Consider the following 16,608-nt stretch of genomic DNA (forward strand, 5'->3'; position numbering starts at 1 on the left):
CCCAAGTATAGGTCACTAGGCAATGAGGGTGGGGCAGTAACAATGACAGTGGCAGTGAACTCCAGAAGTGACTTCCCAAAATTCAATATGAGATGGTATCCATTACTGGCCCAGAGAAGTTAGGGAACTTGTTCAAAGTCACACAATTATTAAAGAGCAGAGCTGGGGTTTGAACCTAAGCAGTCTGGCTCCAATCTGTCATCTCAGCTGCTACTGGACATTGAGTAATAGAATGGACTAGAGCAAGTCTATGATCCCTCAAAGGGCTCATCAGAATTCTGGGCTAAGACACAAAAGGACCACAAAATAGTCCTACTGTGGATATGCTAAGGGACCTCCTGCACCCACCTTACATCTCTGGCTTCTGTCTCCCTCCTATGGAGGGGTGAAGCAAGTGGCTTCAAGGAATCCAGTTTGTAATTAAGGGCACAATGGCTGGGAAAAGCTAGAGGTTTTCAGAGAGATGCAACACATTTTTTATTGAAACAATCACAGATGGGCTAAGATGGAAGGACCCAAAGAGCTCTTGACATTCAGCACTTTATTGCCCCAATGGAAGACTGAGGTCGGAGAAGACCCCAACACCCCACGAGCTTGCATCTCCCCTCCACTACCTAGCAGAGTATGCCATGTCTACTGCTCGCCCCAGGGCCCCCAATGCTTGGCCCCTCTGAGTCTCAGGGAGGCATCTGCCAAGCTGGATGTGGCTCCCACTTCTGCCTGTCTGCTTCCCTCTGTCTGGCTGCGCCTGCTTGTGCAAGATGACCACATGGCGTGCACACCCAGCCTGGCCAGGAGAGAGGATCTTCCTCTGCAAGCCCAGCTCGTGGCTGCAGCCGGCTGGCCCGAGGCCCAAGGAATGAGTGCAGCTCCCCACCAGGGGCCCCAGCCACATGGTTTCTCTACTTCCTCAGGTCAGGCCCCTCTGGGGAACTGAGCGCCTTGTGTTTTGAGCAGCACAAGGCTCAAGAGACAGAACAAGGCCCAGGGTTGAGACTCCACATTCTCTTTCAGCCACAGCCACTCAGGAATAGAGCCAAAGACAAGGAGAGTCCTTGTCACTACATCCAGGCAGGACCCCAAGGGCTGGAGGAGGCCTATGGAGCCCATCTCATCTACTCCCCTACCTCCAGGCAGTGCCCACCTCAACTGCCTGGCTCAGAAAGTAGAATATATGGGAAGGGGAAGCCTAGGGCATCTGGAATCAGAAGTCTTACTCAGGACTCTGAGGCTCAGCTCCCCAGCCTGCAAAATGGTCATTGCTGCCCAACTCACCTCTTAGGGTTGGGCTACAGAAATGAGTGGTTTACAACCTCCTTAATGCGCCTCCAGCTTGCTGGTTGAGACTCTTCATCAGAAAACCACAACCAGAATGTTTCTTTCTAGCAGGAAGTATGAAGAGGGGATGAGACCCATAAACTAATTTTCCCTTTGGAGGTTGAAGACAGGAGCACGGAGAAAGGAAGAGGGATGGTATGGGGAACACCCTGTAGCAAGCAAGCATCCTGGGCTCAAGTCCTGACTCTGGCACCAACTTGCTGTGTGATCTTGGGCAAGTTACTTGCCTTCTCTGGGCACTGTCTGCCTATCTGTCTGACAAAGGGGTTGGCCAAGTCTTCACTAAGATATGCCCTGACTTCTGACTTTCACTGCCTCTTTCTTGGCACCTATCAGCCTAAGATTCACACACTCGCCTTCCAAACTGGATACTGAGGCGGCCATGTGCACAGGCCTCAGGTTTTGCCTGCTGGGAGGGAAAACTGATTATAGCGAAATCATCAGCAGCCCCACCAGGAATGAGGCCAGCTGCAATCAGGCATGAGGGAATTCAGTTCATCCTCCTGACATGTCCTCTTGTTCCTAAATTCCTAGAATCTCCTGGCCCAAAGCTTTGATGAGGAGAAAAAAAAAAAACCACTTGTGGAAAGAGTCCCAAACTGCACCAGCTGGTTCAAGCGGGCAGGAGTGTGGGTAACGGGGATGATGCTAATGACTTCTCAAGGAGTGTGTCAGCTGGGGGCAAAATGGTCTCAGAGGGCTGGGCAGGGGCAGAGAAAAGCTGTAGTGATTCAGACGATATGAAGTCCTAATGAACATGTTAAGTCACATCCTATACAGCACTTAGGCAGCTCTGGTGGCATAGTGGTTAAAGCTGCTAACCGAAGTCAGTGGTTCAAACCCATCAGCCGCTCTGTGGGAGAAAGATGCAGCAGTCTGCTTCCATAAAGATTTACAGCTTTGCAACCCTGTGGGCAACTCTACTCTGTCCTAAAAGGTTGCTATGAGTCAAAGTCAACTTGATGGCAGTGGCTATATCAACACTGCCAATTAGCTGGCTACGGCAACTGGACCAGAGTCAAGGGTATTTTCACAGCCCTCAGGGGTATGCGTGGCCATGGGGCAGTGTGGCTGAAGGAGGTTTTCTTCCATCCACACCTGACACCCACACCAGGGAACACCACTTCATGGAGGACAGGGCTGAACCTTAGGAAGTTAAAAGCACAAAGCAAAAAAGCAAAGAAGAGATGTCAGCGATGGGGTTCAAGTCCTGGCAAGGCCTCAGAGGGTCTCTGGACAAGTGGCTTTGGCTAAGGCTCGGGTTCCTGGTCTGGAAATGGGGTTAAGCAGCCTCTCCTCCAATGATTATCCAGAGTCACGTGTGGTTCAATGCATGTGTGGGAGCCTCGGCCAATGTTGCTCCTTTCTCTTAAAGGGACCTTAGAGGGGGTCCTGACCACACTTATCTCGCTCTCTTGTTCATTGACTGTCCCCATCTCTAAAATTTATGCTCCACAGCAGCCTTTTGACGATTTTGTCTACAGCTATCCCCAGCACTTGGCATATAGTGGATGCTCAATATATTTAAGTTGAATGAAAATGAATGAATGAACCGAGTGGGAAAACGGTGCCAAGTACCCAGACTGGATGCTGCCTTCCCAGCAATGAGCAGCCAAGGCTTTTACCTCTAAGGAGAAAATACTACATGGCAGAGAGGAGATGGAAGACAGGGAGATGAGGAGGATGCAGAGTCACAGGCCCCGTAGCAGTGACACTCCTTCCTGCATCAGGCTGGAGAAGCCAAGGCATGCCCAGGATTTTGTGGGTCTTGCTTCCATGCAGGAGGAACTCACCACAGCCAGAGGCGAAAAGCACTGTGTGGTCTGAACAGAGTGAGGTTCCAGGCAGCAGAGCTGTGGCCCAAGACTGGCAGGGGCCACTGCTTTCCAAAGTCTTCCCTAAGCCAACTCTTAGCCCAGGGAGCAGCAGCGTTGGGAGAAGACAGGCCGGGGAGGGAAGGCCCTTCAGAAAACAGCCGACTCCCATCACTTCTCAGAGACAGGAAGCCCCACCCTTCCTCGTAGGGATTGGGAAACGGAGGCCCAGAGACAGACTGCTCTTCCCTGAGCTCACCTAGGGAATTAACAGTGGGGGTAGTGCTAGAACTCGGATCTCCTGATACAAGGTTAGGGCTCTTCTAGAACCATGTGTTTTGGTCTGGATTCTCCTCAAAGTGAGAATCACAACATCCAACAAAACATTGTCTCTTCTTCTGTCCCAAAGTCTTCACAGAGAGGAACAGGTTTATTCTAACAGCTCCCGTTTACTGGGCTTTATGACATACCAGGCTCTCCACATATTATCCCACCGAATCCTTACCGCAGTCTCATGAGGAGCTTACTATTTGTGCACGCAGCCTCCAAGATGGCCCCCCGTGATCCCCACCTCCTGGCATCTATGCCTTTGTGGCGTTCCCTCCCATGCTGCACCAGGGTTGGGCTGTGTGACCAGTAGAATTCAGCAAAAGTAATGGTACGTGACTTCCAAGGCTAGGACTTAAAAGAAATTGCAGCTTCCGCCATTCTCTCTCTCTCGCTTTCTCTTTCTCACTCTCAGATGATTTGTGCTGGGGGAGGCCAACAACCATGTCCTGCTTGAGGGCATTAAAGTAGCTCCAGGGAGAGGCCCACATGGTGAGGAACTGAGGCCTCCTGCCAATAACCATGTGAGTGGACCTGGGAACAGGCCTTCCAGCCCCAGTCAAACCTTCAGATGACTGCGGCCTCAGCCAACATCTTGACTGTAGCTTCACAAGAGCCCTGGAGCCAGACCCAAACAGCTAAGTCAATCTCCAATCTCTGACCTCGGAAACTATGTGAGATAATAGATGTTTGTTGTTTTAAGTCACTAAATTTTGTGGCAATTTGTTCTACAGAAACAATAGCTAATAACTAACCCACAGGGCAGTGGCAGCACAGAGCCTCAACAAGCCACCAACAAGGGCCAGGCCTGGAAGAAAGGAGGCCTCCCTTACCGTCCTGGGTCTGCCTCAGGTTGGCAGTGGGACCCGAGACACATTGATCTGCCTTCCAGAGCCCTAGTTTCTCCTTCTGAATAAAGAGATCATTGGATGAATGACTTTACTCCCAGGCTAGAAGTCTATGGAATCTGCTTTTACAACATTACTGCCAACTAGAGACCTACAGAAGTGGTCTCAAGTAGCCGTTAAGATCTGAGATCTGGAGTCAAACCAAGTTAAGTTTGAATCCTGGCTCCATGGTTTACTCACTGTGAAACCTTGTGTGAGTTTTTCACTTCATGTCCCGTGAATGCCCAGACAAGGGAGAAATTTCTACCACAGTCAAGAGCTAGGTACAAAACTGGATTGGGGTTACCTCTGAACCTCTGTTGGGGTCGTGCCCTGCTCACACACCCCCGTCCTTTGGTCTGTGTGTGGATGAGCTGGGCAACCAAGTCTAGATGGAGCCTGTCTCAGAGACAGGAGCACCAAGCTTCTCCAGTGCAAGTATGGCCATGGACACAGACACCCCAGACAGAAGCCCCCAGACACAGAGCTGCACTGTAGAGTAGTTGCTGCACAGAAAGAGGGAGGGCAACTCAGAGAGCCAGAGCCCCGGGAGTCCCCAACCCCTAGCCAGGCAGCAGCCACCGACACAACCTGGCCCAGGCGGCCCCACACTCAAAGCAGAGCAATGGCCAAGCAGAGACACAGAAAATGCCCAGGCCACGAGTGGACGAGGAGCGAGGCCAGCGTGCGGTTGGTTCACCCGTAGAGTCTGCGTAATAGACACGGAAAATCTTTACCGGCCTACCCATCTTGCCCCTCTTCCCAGGAACGCCAGGCGGACCCTGTGGGGGAGACAATGGGAAGGTCAGCACAGGACTCAAGCGGAGGGAGGCGGGGCAGGTGGGGGCATGGATTAGTGGACTAACCAAAGAAGTATACTCACTCGTTCTCCATCGGACCCTGGCAGGCCAAAGAGCCCTGGGAGTCCGATGTAGCCCTAGGAAAGAGCAAATGGGGGGTCAGAGGGGACGAATGGCGGTGGGTGGCCAGCCTGACCCATCCTAGCCCACCCTTCCCTGCCCTCCCACATCCTGGCTCCTCTTCCTCGGTTGCAGCGGTGGCGGCTCCGGCAGCTCCTCGATGACATAGGCCTTGAGGCAAGTGTATATGCCCATGGACTGCATGGTGCTGGCTTCCACGATGTAGTCCAAAGGCACATACCCTCACGCCAGGGAAGGGCGCGGGCGCCTGTGCAGGGGAGACCCGCCCCGTGCTGGTGGCGCTGGGACCTGTAGGAAGGAAGCTCTCACTGGGTTAAATTCTAGAACTACTCCAGGTCCTAGCCACCCCAACGGAAGCTCACAGCAGGCTGTGGCTTCTATAATGGCTCCTCCTGGACCTCAAAGGTCCTGGACATGGACAGGGCTGATAACCAACCCCGTCACCTGAGCACAACAGCAAGAACAAGCTGGGCGCACTGATGTCATGCCAGGTATGGTGCCAGAGCTATGTGTGTGTGATGGCCCGAAACCCCCACAAGGACCCTGCAGACTGGCTGTCATCCCCCTCACTGCACAGATGAGGACAGAGCAATATAACTAGCCAGTGCTGGGGTTGGGAGTCCAACCTAGGTCCAGCTGACTTCAAAGCCCAAGCTCTTTATCATGACCCTACTGTGACAGCAGCTGTCCTCTGGTTTCCTGCTGCTAGCCTCTTTCCCCTCTGTACCTTCCACCTGGCACACCCTTCCCGTCCCTCAAGACTGCATAGCTCAATTCTTCCAAGCTCTAACGCTCTCCCCTCTGCCAGGCATCCCTGATGCCCCACCCAAGAGTTATCACCCTCTACGCCCACCATGTTTGCATCTCAGTTAGTAGCATCTAAGAGTCCCTGGGGTGTGAACAATTGGCAAATTCAGCTGCTAATCAAACGGTTGGAAGTTCTAGTCCACCCAGAGGGGCCTTGGAAATCTATTTCTGAAAAACCAGCCACTGACAAGACTGCAAAGTAAATTAGACTCTAAGCATGTGGGGTCCCCATGAGCTGAAGTCAACTGGACCATAACGGGCTGAGTAGCATCTACCCCTTTCTCTCTTGTATCTTCATAAACTGTGTCCATGTATCGCGTCCTCATTAGCCTGGGGACGTCTCAAGAGCTGGGACCCAATCCCGGCTTCCACCGCTACTGGCACTCTCTAGCTGTTTGAGGCATAACTTTAAAATACTATAACAAAAGCTAGTTTTTATTTGGTGCCAGGCCTAATTCTCAATGCTTTGTGTGTGTTAAAGCACTTATTGTATACCCACCTCACCCTTAGGAAATACAGATGAGAACATTTAGGCCCAGAGAGGTGAAGGGACTTGCTCATGGTCACACAGCTGGAATGTAGCCAAACTGGTAGTTGAATTCAACTCATTTGACTCCTGGGCCTGGGCTCCTAACCATTCAGCTACACTGCTTCCCACCGACAAAAAGCAAAGGAAACTCACGAAGAATTCTCCTCTCTAGAAGGCCAAGAGGTCACTAAGCCTCAGCCTCAATGTCCAGTCTGATCAATATTCACAGACTTAATAAATGACCATTTACTGACCCTTCAAAGTAGGGCTCATATCCCAGACTGACAGGTGAGAAACTAGGCAACCAACCCAAAGCCTCACAGCTAGTTAACAGCAGAGCAGGTCTCAAACCAGTCATCCTGATTCCAAAGGCTGTGCCCTGCCTACTTGATAACTAGAGACCAGCAACGGCAAGGTTGGGAGGGCAGCATGAGCCAGGCCCCAGCTCACCCGGCTGTCCAGGGACCCTATGCCCTGCAGGAGATGGGAGTGGTGGGGCCAGAGCCAGCCTGCACCCTACACGCAGCTTCAAGATGCTGCCAGGACGGTTGGCATGGCCAGTACCACGCAGCTCCAGATGTCATCAGCATAGCTTCCTCCCCCCTCCTCCAAGCAGACTGGAAGACTTTCTGCCTGGGCTCAGAGGCCCCACTGGGGCCACAGCCTGAGGAAGCAGCTGGATCAAGGAAGGGGCCCAGCCTCCTAGGAGCCTCTTCAGCCCTGCATGTCCTACTAACATCCTGGGATGTTGCTCTCCCACCCACTCACCCGCCCCCCTGAACACTGACTTAAAGGCCACCATCTGGTCCAAGGATGAGGGCCCAGTCTGCAGCCATTCTGACCTCTCCCTCCTGCCAGGGTCTAAAGAGCCCTGGCTCCTGAGTGGAGGACGCATCATGTATCACCTGCTCCTGTGAGGACCGGATGACCCGCTTGCTGAATATCCCTAAGAGAGGCAGTAGACCCAGTGGGACATCTAGGTCCCCATCCCAGCTCCACATTGCATGTGTAGTGTGAACTGGGGCTGTCAGGTCCCTGCCAGGGACCCAGTCTCCTTGTACGTAGAAGTATCCACCAGACCATCTCCCAGGCTTCTGCCTTCATTAATCCTCACACGGTTCACCCGGAAACTTCTTCACCTCCCCACAGCCCCCCTGGGAGCCCCCTCCTCAGTGGTACTTGCTTCCAAATTGCTAGCATCCCCATATCAAGCTATGGGTGGAAAGGGACATCATCCCACTGTAAAGGTGTGCAAACCAAGGCTGCTGGCTACTCAAGGTTTGCTCCATGAGGGTCCTGAATAACAGGGGAAGCTAAAGGCACATCAACCTCCAGGCCTGGCCAGCATCCACCTCTCACTACCACTGCCCTCCACAAAGGTGCCCTCCCTCAGTCCTCAGCTGGGAGCAGGAGGGGGCCCCTGAGAACTCCGGTTATAGACTGCTGAAGAGGCCCTGGTGTTGGCTCCTGAGTCATTCGGGATGTGCCAGGGTCATGACAAGCAAATGCCTGGCTGTCTGCAGCTGGCCATGGCTGAGCCTCCAGCAGAGACTTTGCTGCCCAGGCTTCCTAGCCACCGGGACCAAGGTTTGCCTGGCTCAAGGGTCCCCCATCACCTGATCATCCCTCTGCTCTGCAGGGAGCACTCTGGTGGGATGACCTCAGGGCCAGGCCCCTAGAGAGGTCATGGGTGGAGGCTGATAGCCTTGACCTCCCAGCAAGCCTGGATGAAGGGACAAGTGATGCCCACCCAGGGCCCCACATATGTAGGTAGCATTTACCAAGGACCACTTACCCGGCTGCCTTTGGGGCCTGGGCCTCCTACTGGTCCAGGTAACCCCTGAAACACAAAAGACAGAGGGGCAGGGACATATGGAGATGTTGTCAACAACTCAGATGAAGCCAGTATCCTTCGGGCCTCAGTTGCCCCTCTGTAAAATGGGGATGGGAGCTAAACTAAGGTTCTTCAAACCAAGGCCCCACAGTCCCCAGGTCCCAGGGACGTGACTCACAGGGAACCTGAGTGGGAGGAACCTTTAAGGCTTGACTCCCCAGAGCAAAACTCCTCTTTCATCTCTTACTGAGCATCCTCTCTGCTGCCTCCCAAGACAGGCTTCCCTGGTTCAGCCCCTGGACAGCCATTTCCTCAGTGGGTACAGCACCTTAACCCCCAGCCCCAGAACCTCCCTCTGCCTCAGGGACCCGTGGCCATCTCCACACCACACGGCCACCAGAGCTTCTAGAAGCCATATACTGCACCTGCCTGCCAGGGTAACCTTTGGCCCCTGGGCTGCCCTCAGGTCCTGGCTGCCCCTGTAAAGGAACAGAGAGAAGCATGAGGAAAGGAGAGACCCCACTGTGCCTGTGCGTCTGGCAAGGGGGGCAGTGCAGTAGGAGACTGGGGCTTACAATGGACAAAGAGAGGGGCAGGAATGTGAGATGAAACGGGAGGAAGGGGAAGCCACCCGCCTGCTGGGCTCCCAAGCCCACCTCACTAGGAAACTGGTCAGACCAGCTCTGAGGGACAAAACCCCTCTGCTTGCAGCCCAGGAATAAGAAGGCAGTGAGGACCTGGACGGCTCTCCCACGCTGGCAGCGGCTGCTGTTTGACTTGGGCCAGGGCAGCCAAAATTCCTACAAACCCCGTGGCGGCGTGTATAATATCGCCTAACATCGCCCGGAACAGGCCAGCTATTCATAGCTCTAAGCGGAGCTGAGCAACTCTTGCCAATACCGGGCAGGCGCCGACTCCGGCTCTTTCAGGCAGATGTGGTTGCAGGAGAGGTGGGTGTGGTGGGGGCCCCAGCGGGATGGGAGGCAGGACAGCCTGGCCTGGGGCTCAGTCATGGGAGCAGGGCCCAGGGAGGAGGCCAGTGCTGAGCAGGGGCTGGAGTGAGGGACGGCAAGCAGGGTGGGGCTGAGGCCGAGGTCCTCACCTGTTCTCCGGGGTGCCCTGCCGGTCCAGGATAACCCTTGAGGCCCTGTGGGAAAGGAAAGCCACATCAGGCAGAGGAGACACGTATGGGGCTGCAGAAGGCAGAGGCCCAGCCCACCTGGCTGCCTAATGTCAGGGACACAGCCCACACCCAGTACCTGCTTGAGGAATGGATGTAGGTAATGAGTTCGGATTAGCAGATTCCTAAACTCTCATCTTTGCTACTATTGGTTCTTAGGCTGGAAGACCTGGACCAGGGGTCAGGGAGTGGGGGATGCCACTCCTTTGGTGGGGGGTTTGGGAGCTGAACTAGGATAGAGCAACTGGGACAAAGTATGCTGTCTCCCAGCTGTTCTTCCCAAATCCCAAGAGAGGATGAGACTGTTAGGTAGGATTGCGAATGGATGGATGGACAGAATAGGACCTCAGGCCTGGGGCTTGTTTAGCCTCTGTGTGATGCTCAGTTGCCTCCACTGTCAGGACTGGCCTCTTCTCACAAGCCCCAGCTCAGAAAAAGATCTCATACAATGACCAAATATGTTAAGCAAAATAGCTGCCTCTCGTTCTCCCGTGGGTCCCAGCTCCTATTCCAGGGAGGAAGAGGTCACCCAAATGCCTGAATTGAGAAGCCTCGGCAATGCTCCAGCACCAGCAGTCACCCTGTGTGCCCTTGGCCCAACTACTACGGTCCCAGGGCATGAGATCAAAACAGTGACTTTCAAGCAGTGCTGAGACCTGAGCCATTTCGTTAGAGTTAGGATGTCTCCAGGTGAAAATCCCAGCCTTCAAGCTTCAATCAGCTCAGGACTACTGTAGAAAGAAGACCGAGGAAGGGACTTCTACTTCATGCTGACCCCTTGAGATACTCCCATTATAGGGAGTCCTGGGCTTGGTTTAGGCACTGTCCCTGTTGTTGTTGTTGTTGTTATGTGCCGTCAAGTAGGACCCAACTCATAGTGACCCCTTCTTGGGTTTCCAAGGTGGTATGACTTGGGTAGATTGCCCAACCTTCCTTCCGAGGTACTGTCCCTAACTACTATTAACTATGAGTGGGTTACTGACTTTCTGGACTTCCAATGAAGGAGTTAGAATTCTTGAGTACCTTTCAGCTCTGAGGAGCTCTGGTAGCACTGTGGTAAAAGCACTGGGCTGCTAATCAAAAGGTCGGTGGTTTGAACCCACCAGGCACTCCACAGGAAAAAGATGAGGCAGTCTGCTTCCATAAAGATTTACAACCCTGGAGACCTATGGGACACTTCTACCATCCTACAGGGTCACTATGAGTCAGAATCAACTTGATGGCAGTGGGTTTGGTTTTTTCAGCTCTGAAGTTTCAGACCCTACAGTTCTAAGATCTCCCCACAGGATAGTACTACAAGACTCTAGACCCCTATAGAATCCTCTGTGCATCATCCTTTGCAGAGTACTGACCTTGTACCCAGGACTACACCTACAAGGCCCCATCTAACCCTGACAACAGCCAGATGAGGTGGAGAGGGGTGCTGTCACCCTTATTTTACAGAGGAGCAAACAGAGTTCTGGAGAGCTCAGGAGCAGCAGACTAGCCTTTCACCACCAGGTCTCTCTGACACCCGAGGCCACATTGTCAGGCATGTGCAGTCGCGTCACGTACACAAACACACACAAGCACACACACTCAGCAATCCCTACACGCCCCCAGGAAACAGGGACTCTTAATTATAAACAGCAGAGTCCGTTTGGTTTGGGGAGTTTACAAGCATTCCTTCTGTACCTACTCATGCCTCAAGACTGCTCAGCGATGGGATCGCATCTCAGATCCAAAGGCCTGTGGACACTGACACAATATGGCTGGCTGATATTCTCCCACCTGGGCTGTGTGCTCCTTCCCTCAATGGGTAAACTGGGACACAGGCCACAGCCAGGGATGGTCATGCAGGGTGCTTATATCTCTTAGTTTGGACCGATTTGGATGCCAATCCTGCTTCCCCAGTGGCTGGCTGGGTGACCAAGAGCCACCAGCTCCACCTCTCCGAATCTCAGTTTCCTCATTTGTAAAATGAGAATGTAAGGTTGGCATATGGATGACATGATATAACACGTGTAAAGCCCTTGGCCCAGGGTCTGGCATCGGGGACATGGTAGAGACTAGCTGCAGCTATCACATGATCTCCATTTCTCGTCCATTTGTTTAGTCAACATTTACCACACTTTCACGTGCCAGCACTGTTCTAGGCATGGGGTGAAGGAGACAGATAACATCCTTCACCTTAATAGAGTTTATGATCTAATTAAGGAGACATTAAGAACAAGCAGATATGAGACATAATGCCTGGTGGTGACCAGTGATATGAAGAAGAGTCCGCAGAGTCAGGGGATGGGAATGGCCATGCTGTGGTACAGGAAGGCCACTCAAAGGAGACGAGGGAAGTGAGGGAGCCCAACACGGGGCTGCTATCTGGGGAAGGGTATTCCAGGCACAGAGAACAGCAAGTACAGAATCCCTGAACAACCCACCTTGGGGTGAATTCAGGGAATGGCAAGAAGGCCTATGTACCAGGTACAGAATGAGAGAGCAGGGTGAGAGAGGCACAGCAGGAGGGCTTGGCTGGAGAGAAAGCAGGAGGCCAGAGCACGCTGGACCAGAGAGGCCTTGGTACAGACTGTGAGTTGTGGTTTTCTTTCTGTTAAGTATGATAGGCAGCCACAGAAAGGTCTAGATCAGGGGTATGCTGTGGCACGACATATATGCTGTTAGGTGCTTTTGAGTCGATTTCAACTCACAGCAACCCCATGTGACGAAGCAGAACTGCCCCATAGGGTTTTCTCAGCTGTAATCTTTGCAGGAGCAGGTCACCGAGGCCTTCTCCTGCAGAGTCTCTGGGTGGGTTTCGTGAACAGCTGAGTACTTAACTGTTGTGCCACCAGGGCTCCTTATGATATATACAATCACCATTTTCATCATTTTTCTATTTTGTAGCAACACCATTTCTCAGTGAAGAGCTGAATTTAGCCTTGAGCTCTGGGCTGTGTGACCTGGCACAGGCCATTGCCCTCTCTGACCCTCATTCTGAGCCTCACTCTGCCATCCTCTGCCTGCCTCATGGAGCTGCTGCAAACTGGAATAATGGTGGCAAGGGACCCAAGAGAAGCACCACAGAAGGCACAGGGACACGAGCACCACAGTGCCCGTGGCTTCCTCTGCAGTCACAAAGAAACCTGTTGAAACTCCGTTTTTGAGCTCCAAAGAGGAAGCAGAGAAATGTTGTGAGTGAAACTCCAGGAGGAGATTTCAGGTTAGCCCTTTACTCAGGATACAGCTAAAAGGAAACAAACAATAATCAGGGACATGTATTAGCTGGCCTTAGACCTGGCCCAGCACTAAGGACTTACCCACATCAGCTCATCCACTCCTTGCAGTCACCCTGAGGGGACAGGAGTTACCATGCAATTTGATGAAGAAGACAAGGTTCAGAGAAGTAAAGAGACTTTTCTGAGGCCCCACAGCTTCCCAGGAGCCACGTCAAGCCAGATGTGTCTTAACCCACCAAATCATGGGCCAAGACCTTTTCACAGACCAGCCTAAGGTCACCTAGAAGAGCTGCAAGGACACTAAGGAAAGATCCCCTTATGGGCCACCTCCTCCCCGGAAAGGAAGCTCATGGGTCATTGCAGCAATACTGGGGCAGAGGCTGATTATGGAACTTAGAGCATCTGAGTTTGAAGAGACCTAAGCCATCAGTTTGACAACTTTCTTTCTTGTTGGATAGACTGAAAAACTGAGGTTCAGAGAGGGAAAAGGACTTGCTCAAGCTTACTTAGCAAGTCATGGCCAAGCCCAAACTATTCTCCAGGATGTTAGACCTGCTTGGCTGTGCTCTGTCCAAAAGACCATAATTTCTAAATCTCTCCCAGTCAATGGCCATTAAAGGACTATGACTGTTGCCCTCCCAGTTTCTCCTGGCTGGCCAGGAGTACCAGGGTCTGAGCACAGACAAGGCAGAGGTGAAGGTGGGAGGGTGGCTCTTATGCTCTCTGGAACCACCTTAACCGTGTTTACCAAGCTGGGGCCAGCAAACAGCTGCAAATGACAGGGCCTCACGACCTGGAAGACTCTAAGCCATTATCTTCTCCAGGGCCCCAGCAATTACAGGGCGGACACTGACTGCAAGGTGGACCCACAGGCAATGATTGCCCCACATGTGATGGGTGCCTGACTGGTATGGGGGAGAGTGGATGCCTCAAGGGAGCTCTGGGGACCACGGGGCCTCAGGCCGCCCAGCAGACGGGTCTCCACAGGACCATGTTTATAATAGAACTCGGTCTATATTTTGGTTTCGGAGCCAGATTAATCACTGCTTACAGTGCACACGGAGAAACCAGACATCACCTCACTGCTGCTGGAGACTGTCTCCCCGACCGGCGGGGATGCTATTTGGGCTTTGGGCAGAGAGGGGAGGGGGTCCTGTCCTTGCCTGGGGGTCCTAGGGACTAACACATACATGCCAAGGCCTCAGCTGCTCACTCAGGCTTCACCTCACCCTGGGCTTCCTTTGAAGTAAAATGAAGCTCACCCCACCACCCTCACAGGATTGCCCTGAGCCCAAGTAAAAGGGTTGATGTGAAGTTTGGTAAGTACAGCAGATCCTCAAAAAATGGAAGTGTCTTTCCCCTCTGGCATGCTTACCACTCCACAAGACTTCCCATTGAACTCATCTGCTACTCTGGCTGCCCACACCCTACACTGGGTGGTTGGCAGGAGAGACAGCTCATTTAGTAGAATAATCAAAGAGGAGGAAGCACATCTAAGACGTTGAGTGACTCATTACATGGTAATGGACAAGTCCCTGCTCCTCCCTCGGGCTCAGTTTCCCTATCTGGTCTCTGAAGGAGTTCTCTTGGCTCAGAAGTTGTAGGATTCTGAAAGCTGCAGAGGACAGTCATGGAACCTATCACACCACAGCCAGGCCTCTGTCACCAAATTCTGTTCAGGGAATGCTTGAAACAGGTAAGGCCAGGAAGGTGAAATTTCTAGATGTTCCTTCATTCATCCAGCTATTCATTCGTTCAGTAAATGTTTGCTGAGCCCCAACAATGGCCAGACCCTGTGTTAGGCACTAGGGATGCACATGGGAATGAGACAAACCACTCCCTACCTTCTGGAAGGGAACATGGACTTCATATACATATGAAGTTGAAAGAAGGAAAAGTACTGAGTGCTAGAAAAGTGTAGATGCACCCAACCTGAGGAGGCAACATTGTACGAGAAGTCGGGGTTGGGTGGGAGAGGCGGGAGCTGGGCTCAGAGCTGCGACGGGGTTGGGCTGCAGGAGCCCAGGGTACTCAGCATCAGGGAGCCCGGGGAAGGTTCTCAGTGGGCGCTCTGCATGAGACCCATGTGCCACATCTGGATAGAACCGGTAGTCCTACAGAAAGGCAGGAGATTGTCTCAGCCCCAACTCAATCACATTCCCCTCAAAAGATTCCCAATGATTCCCTCTGTCCTCCCATTTTATTACAGCTTCCCATAGACAGTGATAACTCAGGCAACATAGGGAGGACTAGTGGGCAGAGGGAGCTCTGGTGGCATAGTGCCTAAGGCACTTGACTGCTAACCAGAAGGCTGGTGGTTCAACCCCACCAGCCACTCCTCAGAAGGAAGATTGGGCAATCAACTTCTATAGTGATACTGCCTCGGAAACCCAAGGAGGGGTCGCTAAGAGTCAAATAGAAATTTTTAGTTTTGGGGGGCAGAGGGAGGACAGCAGGAGGGAGCCAGGAGGAAGTCAGGCTGGGTAACCAGTAACTCAGCTTGATTTACATTCTATTAGTCATGTCTGCCTAAGGCAATATGTTAAGGAAGATTCTGAGGTCACATCAGGGCTTGACAGAAAAGATCAATTAGTGATGTCTGTTATAGGTCTGGACAGAGCAGACAGACATATGTGTCCAGCACTGTGCTAAGCCCCAGACAAGGGAAACAGAAGACATGTTGGATTCCATCCTCCACACACTTGTTCCGATCTGTGCCAAAGACACCAGTGAGTCAACTCCAGGCAAAAATGGCAGAGTCCTAAAGGGGGTGAGAAGAGGGCTGAATGATCAAAAAGGGAGGATTGACTTCAATCTGGAGGTCTGGGGAGGTGTTCCTGAAAGATGGCAAGAGAAAGATGAGAATGGGATCAAGGGACACTTTTGTGAAGATGAGTGTGGAGGAGAGAAAGCATGCCAGGGAGGCAGAGATAAGAAACACGGGCAGGCAGGAAGGCCCAAGGCACATGGGTGTGGATGGAGTGAGAGTTTCTATACAACATAGTTGCTCAATATCAGTACTGCTGATGCATTGGGATGGATGAGTCTTCAGTGTAAGGAAAATGTCCTGGGCATTCATTGCAAGAGACTTAACAAGTTGGCTGGCTCCTACTCATTCGAGGCTAACAGCACCCTTCCTCCCACATGCATCTGTGACAATCAAAACTGTCTTCAGACATTGCCAAACGTCCCCTGGGGAGAGGCAAAATCACCTCTGCTTTACAGGAAAGACTCGGGAGACTCAGAGATACAGTGAGGCCCCTTCCAAGGAGCAAGTGGGGTCCTGGCAGCCTTCCTGGCTAGTAGGCATGGCTAACTGGCAACTGGCAAGATAACGGCCGGTACCAGATGCAAGATCTTCAGTTACTTCTGCTTTATGATCCTCATGATCATTCATTCATTCAATAGACACTTATGAAGAGCTTACCATGTGCCAGCCCACGCTGGGTGGTGGCGGTGATATCTAACATCTCATCAAGGGTCTTCCCAGCAACCCTTGAAGATTCAGGAAATTGAGGGTGGCTTGCCCAAGCTCACAAGGAAAGAGTTAGATCTGGGATACCTTCCAGGTGCCCATTCAGCCCTTGGGAATCAGAGTCCCTCAGCAAGCATCTCAGGCAAACACAGAGAAACACCCCTTCTCAGGTGGAGAGCCTCTCTTTCACTTGAGGGCTCTCTCCTATTGAGGAGATGTTTCAACCTGCATTGTGGAGAGAGAATGAGCCTGAGGGTGGAAAGA

The 16,608-nt window shown here is 52.4% G+C and overlaps 1 protein-coding gene across 1 annotated transcript in view; it reads right to left on the reverse strand.

Annotated features, from left to right (window-relative positions):
- COL27A1 (collagen type XXVII alpha 1 chain) overlaps positions 1-16,608 on the reverse strand; it is a 160,553-nt gene that overhangs the window by 101,650 nt on the left and 42,295 nt on the right. Inside the window, exons 8-12 of the mRNA XM_007936759.1 lie at positions 9,580-9,624; positions 8,903-8,956; positions 8,439-8,483; positions 5,250-5,303; positions 5,104-5,148 (exon numbers count right to left, since the gene is read on the reverse strand). Of these exons, the coding sequence (XP_007934950.1) occupies positions 5,104-5,148; positions 5,250-5,303; positions 8,439-8,483; positions 8,903-8,956; positions 9,580-9,624 (243 nt within the window). The remainder of the gene's footprint in view (positions 1-5,103; positions 5,149-5,249; positions 5,304-8,438; positions 8,484-8,902; positions 8,957-9,579; positions 9,625-16,608) is intronic.

The sequence above is a fragment of the Orycteropus afer genome, unplaced genomic scaffold (assembly GCF_000298275.1).
Source record: "Orycteropus afer afer isolate SDZICR_OR568_19922 unplaced genomic scaffold, OryAfe1.0 scaffold00037, whole genome shotgun sequence".
Classification (NCBI taxonomy): domain Eukaryota; kingdom Metazoa; phylum Chordata; class Mammalia; order Tubulidentata; family Orycteropodidae; genus Orycteropus; species Orycteropus afer.